Here is a 22,253-nt window from a genome sequence, read left to right on the forward strand (position 1 = left end):
GGCTACAGAACATAAAGATTCTTTGGTAGATGAGACAAAAATGTAACTCTTTGGGCAGAACTTCAAGCACAATATCTGGTCTGGTGAAGACAAGGCACTGCTCATCACCTGCCTACTACTCTTCCTACGGTGATGCATGATGGTGGCAGTCGCATGTTGTGGGGCTGCTGCTAAGTATCTACAACACAATACCTGGAAAGTGTTGAGAAAGTGAATGGGTCTAAATGTGTTCTAAATCCCATGATAACTTAAGTCACTCCTGTGATGAAATGGCATCCCATTCTGGATTGGCCGTGCACTCAGTGCTGTGGAAATAGGCTCCAGGAGCTGTGTAATGGAGTAACTGGCTTTTAAAAGGCAGGGACTGAAGATTGCTTTGTGTTTAGATTGTACCCAGGACATAGCTAACTGAATTATTAATATTATTACTATTGTTATAGGAGTGCCATCTGAGTTGGGTTAATGCTGCACGGCATTCTGAGCAGGAGAGACTCAAGTGTTCAAGTGTGGAAGAGAGCTGAAGTATAACTCAAGCCTGTTACAGTACAAGGGACAGAGATGGAAATGATCCCCAAATCTAGTACCATGCATCCCCATTAAAACAACTGTGCCTTTGACTCTGAAGTTGTCAGATAATCAAGCTAACTGTTACACCATCCTGCTGCCCAGAGCAGTACAAATTAAATGACAAGAACACCTTAACATTCAGTAAAAGGGGTTTCTCTCAAGCCACCTGTGAATCAAAGCCAATGTAATATTGTGGATTTCATTTTTAAACCTTGGTGCCAAATAGGCCTGTAGAGTGCTTTGATACAGATAAAAATGACAGTATTATACTCCCATTTTGCTAGCATGTCTTCTTAATCCAAGTCACAGGATATGGTATGGGGAGTCGCTGTCATCTACCAGAAGTGTGCTGGGTTATGAACTGCTGGGACATATTTGATAGTTGCTTTTTCCCTGTTTAATTTGGCTTGCGTCCAGCATGCACTCTTTCTATGGCTGTGCTGCGTGCCCTAATCCCATGTGACTTCTCAGCTGTCTTTGTCAGTCAACCATTCCCATTTGCCTTGTGTTTGCGGAACAATCCTAACATGGCATTCTTGTCAACTGGTGTCCAGCCGGCAGCTGCCTGCACTCGCCCCTCTCCCTTACTGTTAAATCATATCATATTGTATTCCTCTTTACTCAGTGCGATCTGGAGATTGGAACAAAGTTTATCTTGGCTTTATGCCTTAGCAATAAGATGACTGCATCCTTAAAGGCGCCACTGAATTTGATGGAGGTCAATATCAACCTGACATTTTGAACAGCAGCCCACACTTTGTTAATACAAGTTATTTTGTTTACTGTTACTGTACATTGTTCTTTTTTTAACTGTCATGGAGCCACACCTTTGGGCTTTTCATGTCAGCATAACAACAGATCACTGCCATGTGCTTGCATCAACACTTATTTACTCACACACACACACACACACACACACATCTACTTTATGAATAAACTGAATATTTTTTGACAAACTGATTGTGAGGGTGCAAAGATGGCAAGTGATTGTGCCACGAGCATGTCACAGGGCCACCAAATATCTCAAATGAGATGCCCAGAACAGAGAGTGAGTGCGTTATACAAATGGTATTGGAGCATTTGAGCCACTAGGGGGTGGTACACCAAAGACATGTGCAGCCTGCTCTGGCGGACAAAGGTACAAACATGGGAGGGAGACGGACATGCAGTCAGGGCACAAGTATGCAATGACAGTAGTGGGCAGGTGACCAAGCAGTCAACATCAATGCCTCACCCTCCATTAAGAAAAATCAGTTAAGGCAGGCAAGAGGCCACAACAACTCTAGTCCTCCAAGTGGCAGTAGAGGATTCTCCCTTATAAATGGGGGGGAATAAGCTGTCTCCTTGGAAAATCCATTTTTAAGGCACCCTGCGTGTGTTCTTATTTAGGTGCTTTTTTACATATCTTCCATACTACCATTCTTTCTTACGTGAGAGAAGGTATTTATCCTTGCAGATTATTTTAAAGCAGGTAATACACTGCTTCCCCACATCAACAAACTGCGTGACTAGCTGAGTAATCTTAGGCTTGCAATTACAAAGAGAGCACATACTTTAATTTTATTTCTTTTCATATATCTGTTTAGCGAGGTGGAATATGACCCACATCCACTCTTGTTTTTCTGACATTTTTTAGTTGTGTCTTACATGGAGTATAAGGCTTTGTATGTGACTAAGGATAAAAATCCTGCGAAACCTGCCTGTCCTTATTTTCTAATTCATCCATTTCCAATTCAGACTTGGAATCAACAAAATGTAACGAAGTGTTGTGCTGAATACTTTTTTTTTTTTTTTTTTTTACTAATTATGCATGGTATAAATCAAAAAATGGATATGGTGTACAATAACACATATAGACTGACCACCTCCAGCACTCCAACATGGCCAACCTACGAAGCTGTTATGGTCAAGAAAGCCGAGCAGAGGCTGTTCTTTGTGAGACAGTTAATAAATTTCAAAGTGCCAGAGGGGACACACCGTTATTTAAAGTGTTTTAATCTTCTTGATATAGCACTCTCTCTGCCATGTCCAGGATGTATCTGGAGAGAATGGCATGCACCACTTCTAAAAACACAGGTTGTCACTTCCCCAATTTATGTTACCCTGCTACTGCAAACTAACATCTTAAAGCCATTAAAGTAACTAAAATCTTTTCCGACTTGTCGCTCTCCACTCACCCTTTATTCACTCTCCTTTGGCTGGTAAATGACTTGGGTCAATGAAGACCAGGACTGGGCAATGTCACAATGGTGCTTATCCACACTCCATCAGGAGCATAAACTTAACACCTCAACCTTAAAATTTGACCAACTTCTAAGTGTGTGCTTTTGTTAAATTCCTGCTCTGGGAAATGATGGCTGCTATTGATCTTATGGTGTCTCTGTTAATATATAATTTGCATGAGTTTTACCAGATCAGACTCCATGCAACTGCTGTTGGTAAAGTGTTTGCATCCTTCCATGACATTTTTATATTGTTCCACAATTTTGTCACTGCTCAGAAGTGTTAATGTTTTCCACTGTATTTTAATCAGGTGGTGACTCCATCATCATTTAAAAATGAGCAGCCACATGGTGTTTGTCGCGCTTAGCACCACTGCCTCACAGCTCAGTGTGTGGAATCTGCATGTTTTCCCATTGTGAGTTTCCTGCAGACAGCTGGCTTTCCTTTCACATTACAAACAGTTGTATTTTAGGGCTGAGTGGCAACTGTGAATTAACTGGATGTGTGCCCTGTGATGAGTTGGTTTCCTGCCATGCGCCTGATGCAATCATCACCCTGTAGTCAAATAAGAGAATAAATAGTTATAATGTTTGTGGCTGTGCATTTTATTCATTATGTATGTATGGTGTCCGCCATAATGTTTGAGGCAAAGACACATTTTTCCTTCATTTACCCCTCTGCCCCGCCCGTGCATGTCACAGACTTTCATTTAATGGGATTTGCACTCATTTCGGTCACACTGTGTGGAAATGATAGCACTTTTTATACACGCCACCCCCACGTGTCAGGGCACCATAATGTTTGGGGGGGGGGTCACAGGTGTTTCTGATTGCTCAGGTGTTTTTATTGCTTCATTAGTGCGGCCATAAGGTACCTGACTCTGCTTCTACCCTTTGGAGTCCATAGTGGTTATTGTTCAACATGAGGACAAAACCTGAACCAGTGAAAGTTGAAGAAGCCATTAGGAGGCCAGAAAACAAGAACAAAACCATTAGAGACATTGGTATAACCTTAGGATTACCTAAATCACCAGTCTGGAATATCAATAAGAAGAAAAAACAAACTGGTGAGCTCAGTTATCATAAAGGGACTGGTCTGACTGGGCAGATGACAGAAGAATCCTCGCTATGGTAAAGAAAAAGTCCCAAACGCCAGTCCGACAGATCAGAAACAGTTGTCAAGAGGCAGATAGGTGTGTGTGTGGCAGAGATGACTATCCGCAGAAGACCTCATGAACAGAAACACTTAGGCCACACTACAAGATGCAAACCACTCGTTAGCCACAAAAACAGGATGGCCAGATTACAGTTTGTGAAAAAGGAACGTTTTGTGGACAGAATAGACAAAGATGAGCCTGTATCAGGGTGACGGTTGAAATGTGGAGACTAAAAGAAAAGGCCCAAAGCAGACCACCTCATCTGTTAAACACAGAGGTAGGGGTGTTATGGCTTCAGCATGTATGGCCACCTCAGGTACTGGCACGCTTATTTTCATTAATGATGTAGCTGCTGACGACAGTCACACAGTGAATTCTGAGGGTTTTAGAAACATCTGATCAGCTCAAGTTTCAGTAAATGCAAACTCATTAGACGGCGCTTCATCCTACAATAAGATAATGATCTGATCATACAGCTTAGGCAACACGGGAGTCCTTCAGTGTCAAAAAACAGAAAATTCTCAAATGGCAAAGCTAGTCACCCAATTGAAATCCATTTGAGCAGGCCTTCCGCATGCAGAAGAGAGAACTTAAGGGGACAAGCCCCCGAAATGAGCAGGAGCTGAAGATGGTTGCATTAGTGGCTTGGTGGAGCATCACCAGAGAAGATAGTCAGCACCTGGTGATGTCTGTGAATCGCAGACTTCAAACAGGGTTATGCAACAAAGACCTAAATATGACGCTTTAATAGACCTGCCATTACTGTGTCTCAAACATTATGGTGCCCTGAAATGGGGGGACCATGTAGAATAAGTGTTGCCATTTCTACACGGTGTGACCGAAATGTATGCAAATACTCTTAGATGAAAGTCTGCGACGTGCACTTTAATCACGTCTGAATGGTTAGATTTGTAAATTTTAAATCGTGGAGCAGAGGGGGAAATCAAGAAAAAAATGTGTCATTGTGAGGAACATTATGGAGGGCACTGTATGTATAGTCTAATAAAGTTAAACAGATTTTTGAACACTTTAATGAAGAGACATTCTAATATCTATAGTTAGTGTGAAATACAGACCAAATCTCAAAAACAAGAAAAAAAATCCTCCATCTGTATTACTGGCACCCTTGTCGCTGGTATGAAGTCATGTCTGTGAAGCTGTCAGTCTTTCCACGTTCTGCCCATGTCTGCCTGGCACTTTGGTTTTCATCCAAAGTTGCAAATTGTGTACATGGCACAAATTAAGTGGCAATTTTAAAGGGGGCATGAGTGAACCTTGCCCAGCTCTGGAAATGTCTAGATTTGGTTTCTGCCTTAGGTTTGATGTTGCTGGGCTAGACTCCTGCTTGTCATGCCTCTGAACTGGGATAAGTGGGTTTGGACATGAATGAATGGGATACATGTCACTCTGCAATCCAAGAAAGGGAAATTTTGTCACCTTTGACATTGGTGTCAAATCAACCTGTGCAGGAAAATGAATAGAGGTGCCATAAGCCAAGCCTCAGTTGACGAAACAGAACTGTTCTTTGTTAGCTGGTGCACGTGTTTGTGTGTAGAGAACTTAGCTATAAATCAACTTGCTAGTGGTAGGAGACTTAACATACCTTGTACTGAAATCAGCAGCATGGGGACCGCTTTCTAAACAGCTCTGCTCTCTCAGACAACTGACCTGCCTGCCTTTTGCTCAGTTTTTTAAATCATTGCTTCAGCTGCCAACGCCCTTTTAAAAAAAGCAAAAAGAGTTCAGCACGCCCAACGTCAGAAATGTAGTTGCCCCGGTTTGGCAAGTGTGCAGGAAGCACAATTCAGTGGTTAACCTTGAAGTGTGTATCAACCAGCTTGTCATCCACTCTGCAGCCACAGCTGTTGGCCTGCGTCTCTTTGTGCTTTTCAGACTTAAACCAGTGCCGCTAACAGTCCTAAAAGCTGAACAGAGCCCTGTTATCATTAGTCTCACTTTATACATATGGTGGCTAAATGTTTATTAAATGGACAAAGGAAAAATAAGTCAGTCAGTCATTGTCCAACCCGCTATATCCTAACACAGGGTCACGGGGGTCTGCTGGAGCCAATCCCAGTAACATTCTCAAATCTGCTAAGTCCAGTTCAGGGTGCTAGTGCCTATCACAACAGCACTGGGTGCAAGGAGAGAACCAGCACTGGACAAGAAACAAGTCTGTTGCAGGGCCTACTCATTAGTCATGTTCAATGTGTTGATTTAAACATCTGGAGATGATTTTGTCCAAGCACATTGCCTCTGATTATGTGACAGAACAGTGTTTGCCCCTTTTATCTAAAAAATGATGTAGCCCATCTGGCACAACCTTATTATGACTCTATGTGCTGTGCCAGAGCAATGACAGGAAAATCACAAGGAGAAAATCATGGCTGAATTTAGCACATATCATGCACAAAACTGCCACTGACTAGGAGGTCAGTCCAGTCATTTGGAGGAAAACACACGAGAGGCGTTTCCTTCTTATGGCTAAACTTGTGCAGAAATACCTGAGCGAGTGTTACTGGCATCGCATGTGAAAGACCATTCAGTACAGAAGGTAATATTGTAACCCCCTTCTGATCTCTTCTAAAGGATAAATTCAGTATTTTTCATGTCAAAGTTATTTCTTCACAAAGATGGTAAATATGCATTTCCAATGCAAAATTGTATGCCAAAGTCCAGCACTTCAAAAATATCTTGCCCACATTGGCATTTTACATTGGAGGGCATGGGTATAGCTAAAAAAACGAAAGCCTCAGAATTTACTTGGTATGTCCATTTTTCAAGTCAAGATAGTTGTTGAGTATTGATTCACATCTTGTGATTACACACACATTGTAAAATAGCTTATACATGTTATTTTTGAGCAAAATAAAAAACACCAATATTATGAGATTTGGCCATTTTAAACGAAAACCAGCTATGTGTGTGTGTGTGTGTAGTCTTCCACAATTACCTTTCAAAGAGTGGACTCCTTTGGATGATAAAACCGCAGTAAATGTTTTGTGTCATGTGGGTTTGTTTTGTTTTGATTTACTTCAGTATTTACAGTATGAGCAAACTCACACAAGTGAAAAGAAAACATATACTTACCGCAAGATAAATAGTACCAGGGATATGCAATAAAATTATTATTTCCGGATCCCCTTTGTTGTCACAAACGTGCATCGTAAACACAGAAGGCATGTTGTCTTTTATCTAAACTGTCTTTTCTTTTATCATTATTTTTGGACCTACCTCATCCACTGCAGAAATTGGCACTCAGTTGGGTTCCTTGTTAGACAACGATTCACAATGATGGGCATCACCTCTGAGTTGTCTCTATGTTTTGATAAACAAATCTCCATGGTAGTAAAGTCCATTTTTACCGAGACAAATCTCAAAACTAAAATCTTTTGTCCCACAGAAGGACTTGGAAACAGTCATTCATGCTTTTATCACATCTCAGCTAGACTATTGTAACTCCTTATATGTGGGATTGCCCAAATCTGCTCTGTTGCTTCTTCAACTGATTAATAACACAGTAGCTAAATTTTTAACTAGTACTAGAAAAGAGGATTATATCTCTCCTGTACTAGCCTGTCTCCACTGGCTATCAGTGAGATTTCATATTGATTTTAAAATGTTTTTGTTTGTTTTTAAAACCTTGCATGGTCTCGCTCCAAAATACACCTGCGATCTCCTTCAGCACCAAGGGCATTGAGGTCATAGTTCCAAGATCTCAGCTGAAGTCCAGGGGATACAGAGCTTTCTTAGTTGTTGCTCCTAGGCTTTGTAATGATCTGCCTCTTCACATCAGCTCTTCTTCCTCTATTGAAATTTTTAAAACTCTGCTTCAGACCCGCTTCTTCTCTTCTGCCTTTCACCATGTGTAAGGGTGTGGGGGATGGTGTTAATCGATTGTTTTATTAATCTCTTCTTACACTGTTGTTTGTATTGTGTTTATTTTATTGCCCCTTTGTGCAGCACCTTGGCTCAACATATGGTGTCTTAAATGTGCTTTATAAATTGATCTGACTTGAAACTCAAAGAGGAAATATTCAGTAAGCTTTAGGCTTTTATCTTCCTGGACACTCCATGCCCCATTGCCTCCATTGTAAAGTGCCAGTGTGAGCAAAATATTTTTTTAAATTTATTGAAAATATTAGACTTTAGAACACAATTTTACATATAAAGTATACCATGTTTGTGAAAAAGTAAATTTGAAAAATGCTAAACTTATACTTTGAAGCTATAAATGGTAGATCTGCTCCTTTTCTATGAAATAGGCTCAGATACATGGTCTGTCCATCCAACCCAAATCTGGCTTGCCATTGTATTAGGCTGAAGCAAGACCGTCATTTTGTTTGACAGGTGATTGTTGTATTCAAGCTTACTAATAAGATTTAATATTTTGACATATGCTGTTCAACTTTTAATGGCCTATTAAAGGTTATTTTTTTAAGAAATGTAACAAGTGAATAAAAACACTTATTCAAACGTACAGTAACTGCTTCATAAATTTGATTGGTGCCCTGTCAGATTAAAAGCCACTGAGATTCATTCCAGTCAAATAAATGTCTTACGTAGGGTAGCCTGACTGCACCTCTTGGTGGTTGTAAGTGGCATTTTGTTGTAATGTTTTTTAGCTCCACTCTAGACAATTATCTTGGTAATCACAATTATTTTTTTCTAAACGCTGTGATGAATGACACGCATAAGCTGACATCCCCATCAGGATGGGTTCTGATCCCTTTCAAGGCTACAAGGACAGTGGGAGACAACCTGCTACGGCCACATGCTCCCGTAATGCACTAGGTGAAAGAATTCCAGGGCAGCATTACCACTACAGACACCCCCAAGGCATCTGGGAAATTGTAGACTCCTAGGGTGGCCTTGTTGGGTTCCATGGTGCTGCAGGGGTACATGATCCCTACTTTGTGGGTCTTCCATCTGATCCAGAAGTGCTTCTAATGGGCTATGCCCTAGCACTGGAAGTACTCTTGGGTCCAAGATAAAAGAAGCCGCTCAACCTTTCAGGCGAGTTGGAGTTGGGACTGGAGGATGGACAAAGAATTGTGTTGTGCTTATGCCACTTTTGAAGCCTGTTTGAAAGATATTTAAAGTGGGACTTGCATCAGTGAAGTTGTTCCTGGGAATTGGGGTGCTGCGCGTACCCCCACTCTGCACACTGATTTGGAATCGCCTTTTAATATAATACACACATGACTGGGTATGTGGGAGGAGAACCTGCATTGACTTGCACTGAAATTGAAGGACTGGATATTCAATCACAGGCTGCTAGATCAGTGAGGCAGCGGTACTAACTGCTGTGCCACTGTGCTTCCCTAAAGCAAAATACATCAACGCCAAACAAAAACTGACAAGATAATGCTAAAGTTTTCAAACAGCACTAGCAAGCAGTGCTTGAATATTGAAATTGGTAAAGGCTGGGGATACAGTAGGGCAGCAGTCTGGAGCAGTAGTTAGTGCTGCTTGCCTCAAGGATTTAGTGTCCATGGTACAAAGCTCCTGCCCAGCCATTGTCTGTGTAGAGTTGACATGTTTTGGATGCTCAGGTCTTCCTCCCACATCTCAAAGACACATTTTACGTTAGTGGACATCTCCCGACTTCAGTGGACTGGTGTCCTGTTCAGGGTTTTATCCTGTCTTTCACCCAGTGCTTCCCGGATTGGCTCTGGTACCCCACAACCCTGAATTGGATTAAGTGTGTCTGAGCAAGTGATGCTATGCTAGGGAACAAGCAAGCTGGACATTTCACTGAACTTCTAGCAGTGTTAAATTTATATTTATTTGTTCAGCAGACACTTTTATCCAAAGTGACTTACAAAATACGTCAACATCATCAAGTAAACATTACTATGGGAGCTATATGGGAACAAATGTGACAAGACAAGTGTACCAAATTGATGATTCCAAGTAAAAAGCTTAGAACAAAATTCAAGTGAGTTACAATTCCAAGGTTACAAAAGCTAGCAGCTCTGTTATACAGAAATTCATCAACACTTCTTAAACACATTGACGGGGTCAGAATTTCAAGTGGGGGTTGGCAGCTTGACCCACAATCTAGGAGCTACATATGAAGAGTCTGGACTGGGATTTGATAACGACATCACCAGACACTGTTCATCAGCTGACGGGTGGTCAAGAAGGAGCACAGGGCCTCGGAAGTGTCTCCATGTTGTATATACAGTAGGTGCTGTACCCATTGACCACTCTACAGGAAAGCATCAAGGGTTTGAACTTAATACGGGCCGCTACAGGGAGCCAACATACGGTAGTGATCTAAATAGAGGAGTGACATGTGCCAGACATGCCGCTGCATTTTGAATCATCTGCGGACACCCGCCGGCGCTGCTGCTAGCAGAGGGTTGCAGTAGTCCAGATGTGTGAGGAGGTGCTTATTCAGGTACAGTATATAACACAGAAAATGAATGATGACACTCTTTAGACAGTTAGAGGAAGAGAGATGGGCGGCATGTCATTAGGAAGAGTCCATCTAATTTGTATTTAGATAGTACTGGACAGAGACATAGTGCTACTAGAAGTTCTAAAGAGGCAGCAGAAGGTGACGCAATTTCTCTCAGGAAAAATCAATAAACATGCATTCTTTCATTTTTAATGTTTTCCTTTGTGAGGTGGTGGGAGGCAGTCCTGCACAGGACTCTAGTCTGCACTAATTGAGATATGGGAGGAAAGTGGGGTACCCAGAAAAAACAAAACAAACATGTAGAGGATTATTACACTGCACTGACAGTAGACAGTCCCAGGGCCGGACTTAGTCTCTGGCGCTTTGAGGCAGACTGCTGAACAAGCAAACATTTAATTTGAAATTGCCCTGTGTATAAGTGAACACCTTGCTTTGAGGCGAACAGAACTATAGTGCAGGTGTCTGCTTGTTTATTCACTTGCAGCAAAGGCAGTTTAAGATTCTCTGGCCTGGAGTTGTAGACTGTGAGAGCAGCCTTACCCAGCAAACCCAACATTTGACTCTGCCCAACTGGAGGTTACTGTCACTTTATGATATATGAGTCCTCCTGTATACAAAAAGAGCACCAAAGAAAATCATGAGAGGTGAGGAGAACAAAGAAAATGTGGAAAAGATGGCTGATGACCATTCAGTGAGGACATAAGGGTTTTATTTTAATTTGGTGACAAGGCCACACTCACTCAAATCCAAGCCCTGCTCACGGTGTGACCCTGACCAATTTAATGATGAAATAAAATGGTCAAAATATGTATTTATGTAAAATGTTGTCCATTTCTGCAAAGTACATGTGACGTTTTTGGTGATGGCACTATGTAACATCATTATTTATCAATCCTTCCAGCAGACACATTTGTGCTATTTACTGAATGTGAAAAAGAACTGGATGCTACCTGATGTCGGAGTCTAGTTAATGAAGGAGCCAGAAGGCACAGCAATCCATATTGCATGTTGAGGCCCAATCTTCTGACAATGGTGTTGTTTACTACTGTTAGCAGCTGAGAGCTTCTTACACTTTTCGGTGTTCACATGGAAGATATCTTGTCACCATTTTGCTCCATCCTTGAATTACAAGCATAAAGTCGGCAAACTGTAAGAAAAATCAGACGGCTGTTAGTGCCTTAGTGTATTCAGTCAGCTGGAGGATTTCTGTTTTTCTAGTCACTGCTGCCATCTAGTGTTTATAGAGGTACCAGAAGAATTTTCAGATTATTTACAGAGTCCTATCACATACAGCGTATTAACCATTTCTTGCTATAAACTCATCGATCACAAAAATGGACTATTCTAGAGCAATGAAACTTAAATCTTTACAGGATCATCATTTGATGATTGTTTCCTATATACAAATTAGACATTTTGTTTAAAGACACCTAACCAATTTTCCACTTCTCACCAAATCAATCCAGGAAGCCATATTGGTTAACCTTGATGAAGACTCAGACAGCATTTCAACAACATAAAAAATAATTCAATAATCTACCCTTCTATGATCCTTTGGAACGCATTTCAGAAAAGGAGTGGAACTCGGTAACACACAGAATACACTCTAGTTCAATATGTGCCAGGCATTCACATTTCAATTAAAGGTCTTCCATCAGTCACATTTATCTCATTTAAAATTGTCTAAAATGTACTCCACCCACCGTAGAAAACCTCACACTGTACCAGTGTGGTGCTGAGGTGTCACCGTCTGCACTCGGGTCCCAATCAAGGCAGTTCGTCGTGTGGTGGGTGCAGCAATGCCCTGTCATCAGTGAATGCTCCCAACCTCTCTCTCTCTCTAAGGATATCACCCATATGATTTTTAGTAATAGATGTGTAATTCTCTTCAGTTTTATAGTGCACAATGAATACAAACAGGTGTGAATGGAAACAGGCTCAATGGAAAACTGATAGTTCCTTTGTCATGTGCATCTTATCACTAATAAGGAGCAAGTAAAAACTGTGAATGCAGCTGTTTATGACTAAAGTAAGCAATTAAGAGTTTGAAGTCTTAGCAAGCGAGATTACTAAAATGAAGCAGAAAAATGTCACTTGAGCAAATAGTGCTTTATCAGCAAAAAGAAACTGTGGCCCCCTAGGACTGACATTGCTCACTACTGATCTGAAGAGAGGAGTGGCATGTGCCCGCCTTGGCTGGTTGAACACCAGACATGCCACTGCATTTTGAATCATCTGCAACGTTTTGGTGTCACATACTGGTGATCCTAACAGCAGAGAGTTGCAGAAGTCCTGACGTGACAAGACCAAAGCCTGGACCAGGAGTTGTGCTGCATGGTCTTGATAAGAAGCATTGCTTTTGGGTATACAGTAAATATAAGGCTTGCCATACTATATACTAAGTTTATGATTTCAGCACTTCATTTTAATAATCTCTCCATTGTCTGTATCCTGTTTGTCCAGATCAAAGTTATAGAGGCCAGAACCTATCCTGGCAGCAGTATGTACAAGCCAACATTTAGAATTATTTTATGGCCACTTCCATGTTGTCTCCAATTTTAGGTCCATAGCTAGTCGTGTCATCGCTCTCTCAGTATTTAAGATGGCAGCTCAGTATCATTGATGTCCATATTTATAGATATGTCTCTTTAAATCCCAACTGTTAAACTCAGTAGTTATTGATGTAGACTTACTAGATAGTTCTTGAACGTCTGCCTAGTTATTTTGACTATGACTGTTATTTAACATATTGTTTTTCTTTTATGTATTTCTGGTATTCACTCCTCTTGCCTGTTCTCTGACTGTGTCTCAAGTATCCTCTCCTGGCCTTTTAAACCGGTTCTTGGATGGTCTTAGTTCTTATTTTTTTCTACAAGACCATTAAACCATTTAGCAAATAGCCAGAGTGTGTTTAGCAGAATGCGTAATTTTATTTGGATTAATTTAAAATGTGCAAATCATTAATTTAAAGGACTAAATTGGAATTTACTGCAAAGCACTAGCATATGAATTAGTTTGCCTCTGTACCTCTCAAAATTATAATAATAATTCATTCACTCTCTTATTCCTATACAGGGCCACAAAACGACAAAGCCAGTCCTTGGAAACTGTGGCACAAAGCGGCAACTTCCCTCTTTACAATTAAACTAATGTTATGCTTTTTATTTTTCTTCTTTACAGTGGCCTGTCTGACGGCATGATCTTAGATATCATTTGTAACTATTTGGTCCTTCCCAATCGTATAACTGTACCTCTGGTGGATGACATTCAGCTCTCACAGCTCCGCTTCCCTATGCCCAAGGTAGGTGGAAAATCAGAAAATTCTCACCCATTCCTTAAATTGTCATGAGCAACATGTAGATGTGTCCATTCATCTTGCCAGCTAATGTATACATTAAACATCCAAACCTTAGATTTTCCAGGTTTTAGTAAATTGATAACTTAAATGAAGTTGTTCTCCCTTACCCTGAAACATGCTTACATAATGGTTCTTTTCACTTTCAAAATGTTCCCATCGAATTTGTGTCTGGCATAAATTTAATTGACTCTTTTCGACTGCTCAACCCCTCTGCAAAGGAGTTTTCTTTTTGCCCCGGCAGACACCATTCCCAATCTAGAATAGATTATATTTTTATCTTGTGTTCGCTCGCACCATCTCTTTCAAACGTCTGGCTTGCATCAGCATCACTCTCTGACCATAAGTCTGTTCTTTTTCAGTTTTATTTTTCAACAGCCCCATCCCGTGCAGCCCGTTGGCGGTTTCACTCATCAGTGTTCTGTGATCCTATTTATTGTCAGAAGTTATCAAGTACTTTGGAAGAGTTCATCAATATTAACTCTGGCTCTGTGAAAGACCCTGCCTATGTCTGGCTAGCAATTAAAGGGGCAATTTGTGGTTTTACTATTCACTATGCTTCTGGACTGGCACGGTCCCACAGACAAAAAATTTGTGACTTGGAATCTCAGCTTACTGCTTTGGAGAATGCCCGTCCCTACATGTTTAAACCTGATTATGACTCCTTAATTTCTAATGTAAGAGCAGAGTTAAACTCTATTCTCTTACAAAAAGCAGAATTTGACATCCACTGGACACGAGCCAGAAATTATGCTTCTGGGGTCAGGCCAAGTAAATTGTTAGCACTTAGGCTCCTTAAGTGTGAGGCGTCTGCTACTATTAGCTCAGACCAGAATGCGTCCAGGCGTCTTACTAACAATCCAACTGAGATCAACAGACAAATTTTTGAGTATTACTCTTGATTTATGTTCTGCTCACAACCAACCTCAATTATGTTGAAATCAACTCTTTCCTATCCAACCTGAGCCTCCCTCATCTTTCAGAAGACGATGCCTCTACTCTTGATACACTTACTGTATTACTGTCACTGAAATTAAAGAGGCTTTAGACTGCTTACAATTTATACTTTGTTAATAAAAATTTGATCACAAAAATAAAAATATGCTCCCATCACACCTTGTACTTTTTCTACTTCCTTTGCCATTTGCACATCACCAGGATTCCAATTTGCTTAGAATTGGCATCAACATTTCCTCCATCGTTTTCGGAATATTTTTGAATCCTATTTTTCTCTTTATCATATTTTAATCCTTTATATGGGTCAGTTTTTCTTAGTTTTCTTGTTCTTTGTCCACTTGCATATTGGGGAAGAATGTAAAAGCATCTGAGCCCAGTAATGCCTAGAAGACCAAAATTTCCAAAAAAGGGTGTTCCATTAACAAAAATGAGTCACAAGGAAGCAGATAACACAAGGAGATGAAAAATTATTAAAAGAAACAAATACGACTCCTCAGTGCACTACTGTGCCTTACCAAACAAAGCCTTGGAGTTCTCCCTGTCCCGCGGAGTGCCTAATCCTCATCCACACATACCATACCTTTTCGACTGCGACTCTGACTTGCCTTCCTCCCTCTAGCAGAACCCTTGTCATCCTCAGCTCCCAGCTGTAAAGTGAGGGGAGCTGAGAGTAAAAGAGGTTTATAAGGCCAAGCCTGAGGCCACTATTGGAGTCAGTGGCTGGTGCCCATTTGGATCATGGACACCAGGTTAAAGCTGCACTTAGTGGTGCAAGGCAATGCTGCAACACCAGATCTGAGCTTGGCCTTAAAGTACCAAAACAACACTGCACCTCCATAGCTGCCAGTACATAATGGATATCGGGTGTCTCTGTGCTACTACTTACTGTACTGTCCTGTAATAAAATCAGTGCAAAGCACATGACTGCCCGAATGTCTGTTTCCAGTATAATCTTTAACAGGACATCCTGACTGTCCTGTGGCAACTAGAATAACTAGAACCCCTTGGAACCCCAGCTCTCCCTGGGGTCCTCCATGTTTTTTTTTTCAATTTGGAAATTTTTACATTATTTAATAATGTAATTAATAATTAAACAATATTTGGCCAGCAGTGGGTAGCGCTGCTGCCTCGCAGTTGGGAGATCTGGGGACCTGGGTTCGCTTCCCGGGTCCGCCCTGCGTGGAGCTTGCATGTTCTCCCCGTGTCTGCGTGGGTTTCCTCCGGGCGCTCCGGTTTCCTCCCACAGTCCAAAGACATGCAGGTTAGGTGGATTGGCGATTCTAAATTGGCCGTAGTGTGTGCTTGGTGTGTGGGTGTGTTTGTGTGTGTCCTGCGGTGGGTTGGCACCCTGCCCAGGATTGGTTCCCTGCCTTGTGCCCTGTGTTGGCTGGGATTGGCTCCAGCAGACCCCCGTGACCCTGTGTTCGGATTCAGCGGGTTGGAAAATGGATGGATGGATGGCCAGTTGAATGTCTGCTCGCCTGTTTTGTATTTTACTTCCAGTTATACTAAATTATTATCTTGACCTTTGTTTATTCTGCTATGCCTTCTCCATCCATTTTCAAGTAACATCTCAGTAGCTGTTCATCTCCCATACTTGTTGTCCTTCGAATGTGAGATTGGCTATCAAGCCAGTAGTTGGATGACTGTGAAATTCTAAAAGAGGATAGGCATAGCATGCAGTAATGTAAGAATAACAAAATTGTCATGGTCTAGGAGTCCCAATAAACACATCCAAAAAATGCTTACTAGAGGGGAGTATCACCATCAAACCCTGGCTAGTAATAAGTGACAGCACCAAATCTTTATAAAATAAAAGGTTTATTCCCACAAGATGCTCTTTAATAGCAGTGAAGCTCCGAGGAGCACAAGAAGCCAATGGAATTGACAAAAAACACTTAAGACAATCCAATGCAAACAACATCCCAATACAGTAATCCAGAAACGTAGTCAAACACAGAGCATGAAAGTCAGAATTCCAAAATATACCAAAGGCACAGCAAAAACACTGTTAAATCACCAACTCCACAGCACATTCACGGATTTATAGGACGGAGGGCAGTGATTGGCAGGCGGCCCCACCTCTTGTGGGACAACCCACAAAACACATGGAACATAACAAAGGCAGCTCATATACATAGACAAAACTAAAAATAAAGAAAGATGCATATAATCGACATAAAAGAATCAAAAATGAAAAAAAGAGACATAAAACATGAATTTGAACCCCAACTGGTGGAGGAACCCTGGCTGAGACATACCAAAAAATAAGACACATTTGTGAAAATTCTTCTTAATTTTAGAATAGTGCATGCAATGCAAAAAGGCAGAGTCGTGCCTACTTGACCTATGTATTTACCAAGAGCAGAATTCACCATCATAAAATTTGTGTGCCTTTTCTTTTTCTTGGTCTAAAAATAATCCTTGAGCATAGTGCCCCCTGTTCCTGGTCCAGTGGTCCCACTAGAGCACTGGACTTTAAACTGCAGGACTGCTGATTCAGTCCCCATCTGGGACTCCCTGAGTGACCCTGAGCAAGTCACCCAACCTGCTGCTGCACCAGCAGTAAAAAACACACATACTGTATAAACAGCTGTAATATACAGTAGGTGTGTATTTATGAGATCCTGTGAGCATGACAAAGGCTCCCCACTATTAAATACATGCATCTTTTAATTATTTTGATTGTGGTCAATGAATCATAACTCAAACAAATTGTTATGTCCATACCAGTCATACTGTGTAACTCCCTACTTTCATCTAGGACATTTTCTTAAGCTGTTATGTCTTAAAAACTCTCATGGCACTTTTCCTCTTGAGTAAACATTGGTTTTCTGACCTAGACAAACATGCCATGTTCTTTTCATACAGAAGAGTTATTGCCTGCTACCCACATAATTTGTAGCATTCAAATTCTCATGCCCTTGGTAATTGGCATATGTCCAACACAAATATGTATTCTTCCCTGGTATAGTCTGAATATTTACTGACACAGAAAAATATTCATTTAACCATGACCAGCACTTTTGTGTAGATCACAAAGAAAAACAAAAAGCTGCAATCATTGCTTAAAAATAAAATGGTGACACTTTAGTTTAGGTACTCCAAAAACATGCCAATTGCTCATTTACTCTTACGTAATAAGACCTTAACAGAGGTTTCTTTTGGTCTTCATTACGCTTATAAAGCATAAGTAAGGTTATTCATCTCTGTGCAGTTTGGCATATTAGGAGCCTTTGATACACTGGAAAAATATGAAGGATTCACAGTTCTCCTGCTGAAATTTACAATATCAAGAGAAAGGTGTCTCAGTTAAGCTACTTCTTCTGACTGTTCTAAAGTGAAGTTATTTTACTAGTCCACATTGCACAGCTGAATAACCACTTTATTTCTGCTTTATAATTATTACGAACACTAAAAGAGGCCTCTTCTAAGATCTCATTACATACGAGTAAATGAGTAATAGGCACATTTCTGCAGTACCTAAACTAAAATGTTACCAATAAAATACAGTATGCTGGTAAATTTGAGGATGTCTGTGAATAAGGCACAGTTCAGATCAAAGAAAATTTGAATATCAAATCAAAGACAGTAACATCAAAGTGGCCGAAACTTCAGAGAGCACTGACCTAATGGCTAGATGTATTGATTAATAGTCGCACAAAGGAAATATGGTGCAGAAGTACAGCTTTAAATGCAAACATTGACATTTCAGATAAAGGCAAAGCACAAATTGTCTGTGAACCCACGTTGTCACTTAATCATTTGTAGTGCCTCCACTAATATAGATAAAAGCAAAATGGCTCTTTTATGGTGATTTTTTCCCATTCAAATATTTTTCTTCACTTAAAGGTTAGATTTCTGTTAATATCTTAAATGAAAGATCAAGAGTATAAGTGACAAAGACATTTTTTCACAGTCCATTTTTCTTTTATTTACCAAGAGTTCCAATATTAGTGTGGGACACTGTAGGCTACAATTGCCAGTCCCAGTTATACCTGCAGTTAACTTTAGGGACACCGTGGACATCTCCTTACCATCTTTTTAAAAGCATCACGTAGACACTTTTGATTAGTGTAAACATACGGTCAATCTCTTTGTGCAGTCTGCTAAACGTATCCGTCCTAAGAAAGTGGAATGAATTCTCGGCACAGAGCAGTTTTTCTCAGCAGCAGTTTTAAAGTCAATCTCAGGGTAAGAACACAGCTAGAATGGAGGTAGCCTAAAGTCAAGTCTGGTTCTTCCACATAACCTCCTTAATAGAAATGCATATGCAGTGCCTTCAGAAAGTCTTCAGACCCCTTCACTTTTGACACATTTGGTTATGTTGCAGCCTTATGCTAAAATAATCTAAATTAATTTTTTCCTACATCAAAAAACATTTAATACCCAGAATAATAAAGTGAAAACAGGATTTTAGGAATTTTTGAAGCTGTGTTATAAAACAAAATCTGAAATATCACATTGACACAGGTATTCAGACCCTTTGCTATGAGACTAGAAATTTGGCTCCGGTGTATCCCATCCTGTTTATCATCATGGAGATGTTTCTATACCTTCTTTGGAGTCCAACTGTGGACAATTCAATGTACTGGATACGATTAGGAAAGGCACACAATTGTCTATGAACAGTCCCACAGGTGACAATTTGTATCAGAGCAACAACCAAACCATGAGGTCGAAGGAATTGCCTGCAGAGCTTAGAGATAGGATTGTGTCAGGGTACAGATCAAGGAAAGGCACCAAAGAAAATCTGCAGCATTGAGGGATCCCAAGAGCGCAGTGGCTGCCATAATTCTTAAACGGAAGAAGTTTGGAACAACCACAACTCTTCCTAGAGCTTCCTCTGTAAAGTACAGAGATACCCTTAATGAAAATTGCTCCACAGGGCCAAAGGTTCACATTCCAACACGGCAGTGACCCTAAGCACAAATCAAAGACAACACAGGAGTGGCCTGGGGTCAACTATGTGAATGCTCTTGAGTTGCCAGCGAGAGCCTGGACTTGAACCCATTTGAACATCACTGAAGAAACCTGAAAACAGTTGTCCGCTGATGGTCACTATCCAATTCCCAGATCCAGATGTGCAAGGCTTGTGGTGTCAAACCCAAGAAGACTGGAGGCTGTAATCGCTGCTAAAGATGCTTCAAATAAGTACTGAGTAAACGGTCTGAATCCTTGTGTCAATGTGATAGTTCATGTTTTTACTTTCTCGTATACAAAGTTTAGGAAAGTATTGTAATCGTCCAAAGATTCAGTGTCGAGATTTTGATGAATCTTGACAGTTTAGACCTCCCTGACTTTCTCGTATACGAGGTATAGGGAAAGTATTGGAATCCTCAAAAAATTCCATTTTGAGATTTTGATGAATCTCGATGTTTTAGACCACCCTGATTTACCTTTTATTCATGTAGTTGCAGAGTCTGATTTTTTGATTTGTTGTTGATGGTTCTTTAATGTACATAATATAAAAATATAATCATTGGCTTACGGTTTGTTCCTCAAATATCCATCCCCATATCTGAGTATACGAGAAAGTCTATGGGAGACCATTCCCAATTTTTATTTTAATACATTTGCAAAAATTCCTAAACTCCTGTTTTTGCTTCATCATTTAGGGGTATTGACTGTTGTTTAGCATTAGGCTACAACATAACAAAATGAGTAAAAGGTGAAGGGGTCTAAATAGTTCTGGAGGCACTGTGGCAGGTAGTGGGGCATAGTGGTTAAGGTTTTGCACTTCAAACCCTGAGGTTGTGGGTTCAAATCGTGCTACTACTGACAATGTATGACCATGAGTATGTCACTTCAACTGTCTTCGTTCAGAATGGAAAAAAACTCTCTCCAACTGCATCTGAACTGTTGTAAGTCACATTGGATAATTTATGGATATTTTGGTTAATTCAAGTATAGAAACACCAAGTGTCGTGACCTTATTCATATCCTATATCCATAAAAAGACTTGGAGTAGTGAAGATGAAATGATTACAAGTAAGCAAATTTAGGGACTGTAATACAAGCAGAGAAAAGAATGTTAGGTATTGTGTTTGTGTGGACAGTAAGCTCCCAAAAATAGATTTACAATGGAGGCAGTGTTTGGACTGCGGATGAATATTTATCAGGATCATAGCAGTGCAGTATGACTGGAATCGTGGTTCGACTATGAATGTTACTAAACATAGTGCAAACCCATGTATCTGAGAAATGTCACAGTAGAACAGGGCTTTACTTTTTATTCATAGACCTGGAAGCAAACTAAACTGATATCTTCCTCCTTATATGGTGGATAGCCAAGGGATGTGTAAATAAGATGACAAATAATCATGTCCCCTAAGGGCCTCTTGGCACAATTGTCTAAAGGCTGCTGCCAATCATCTCAAAAGTGTTGCCAAAAGCTTTTATTTTTTCCCTATGGCATTAAATTATTTGTGTTTACTTACAGTCATTTACTTAATGGCCAGTAGATCCTCAAAGACAGACACTCCTTTAGACCATAGTTAAAGCCCCCATGATCACTCACTTGGGACCATGGATTCTGTCTGTGCACACATCACTTAAATTAATGTTAACATTGTACTTGGATGAGGAACTCTGAAAACCTCTGAGCCCCAGGAGTCAGGCAAACCGGGACTTCTGCTCAGTGAGTATAGTGCATAATCTGGCCAAGGACCCAAGCTACTGTGTACTACAACTGCATAACATAACACTATCAAATCTGATTCAGTATCGGGACAGAGAAAATCCTATCAGCATCAAGGGCAGAGCTTTGGATCATCGCAATGTACTACACCTGCAAATCTGAATTGCCTATTGACTCTCTTGATCTCATCCCTGATCTCTTATCTTTGGTTTGCAGGGAGTTCTCCGAATACATTTCACAGAAGCACAAGATCTGATTGGCAAAGATTCATTTATGAAAGGGATGATCAAAGGGAAATCAGACCCATATGGAGTCATACAGCTTGGCAACCAGATGTTTCAGAGTAAAACCATTAAGGAAAATCTGAATCCCAAGTGGGGAGAAGTATATGAGGTAAGCATTCATCCTTTCTTTTACTAACCTGCACGTTCAGTTCATGGCAGCAGGGAGCTGGTGACCATCCTAGCAGCAATTGGAACAAGGTAGAATCCGACTCTGGATGGGTTGCTAGTTCATTGCATGGCACAACTGCTCACATATGCACATTCACTCATACAAGGACACTTTAGAGCTGACAGGCAGTATCTAAATACACTTCACACAGTCCTCATTGCACCAAGTTTCTAATCCAGCTATGTTATGCCTGATGACTAAAACTGCAATTTTATAACTTAATTTTTTATTTCCTTTTTTCTTATGTTCTGCATCCCCTGTAGTCTGCAAAACTAAACTCTCATGGTTTACTACACTGTGGTCTTTGTATAGACCACCACAATAACATCCAGTGAGCCAAAGACTGAACCACGGAGGATCATTCAATTTATTGATGCCACTGTATTGCTCCCAAAGTCTGAAGGCACCATAGAATAAATGCAATGAGTGACATTTGTTCTTTTAATATTGTATTATATTGTTTGAAGGAAGTCTT

General features: G+C 40.5%; 1 protein-coding gene across 3 annotated transcripts in view; it reads left to right on the plus strand.

Annotated features, from left to right (window-relative positions):
- esyt2b (extended synaptotagmin-like protein 2b) overlaps positions 1 to 22,253 on the plus strand; it is a 256,271-nt gene that overhangs the window by 168,238 nt on the left and 65,780 nt on the right. For all 3 annotated transcript variants that reach the window (XM_051929061.1, XM_028804139.2, XM_028804140.2), the window contains exons 8-9: positions 13,554 to 13,674; positions 21,542 to 21,718. In XM_051929061.1, coding sequence (XP_051785021.1) covers positions 13,554 to 13,674; positions 21,542 to 21,718 — 298 coding nt within the window. The remainder of the gene's footprint in view (positions 1 to 13,553; positions 13,675 to 21,541; positions 21,719 to 22,253) is intronic.

The sequence above is a fragment of the Erpetoichthys calabaricus genome, chromosome 6 (genome assembly GCF_900747795.2).
Source record: "Erpetoichthys calabaricus chromosome 6, fErpCal1.3, whole genome shotgun sequence".
NCBI classification, from domain to species: Eukaryota; Metazoa; Chordata; class Cladistia; order Polypteriformes; family Polypteridae; genus Erpetoichthys; species Erpetoichthys calabaricus.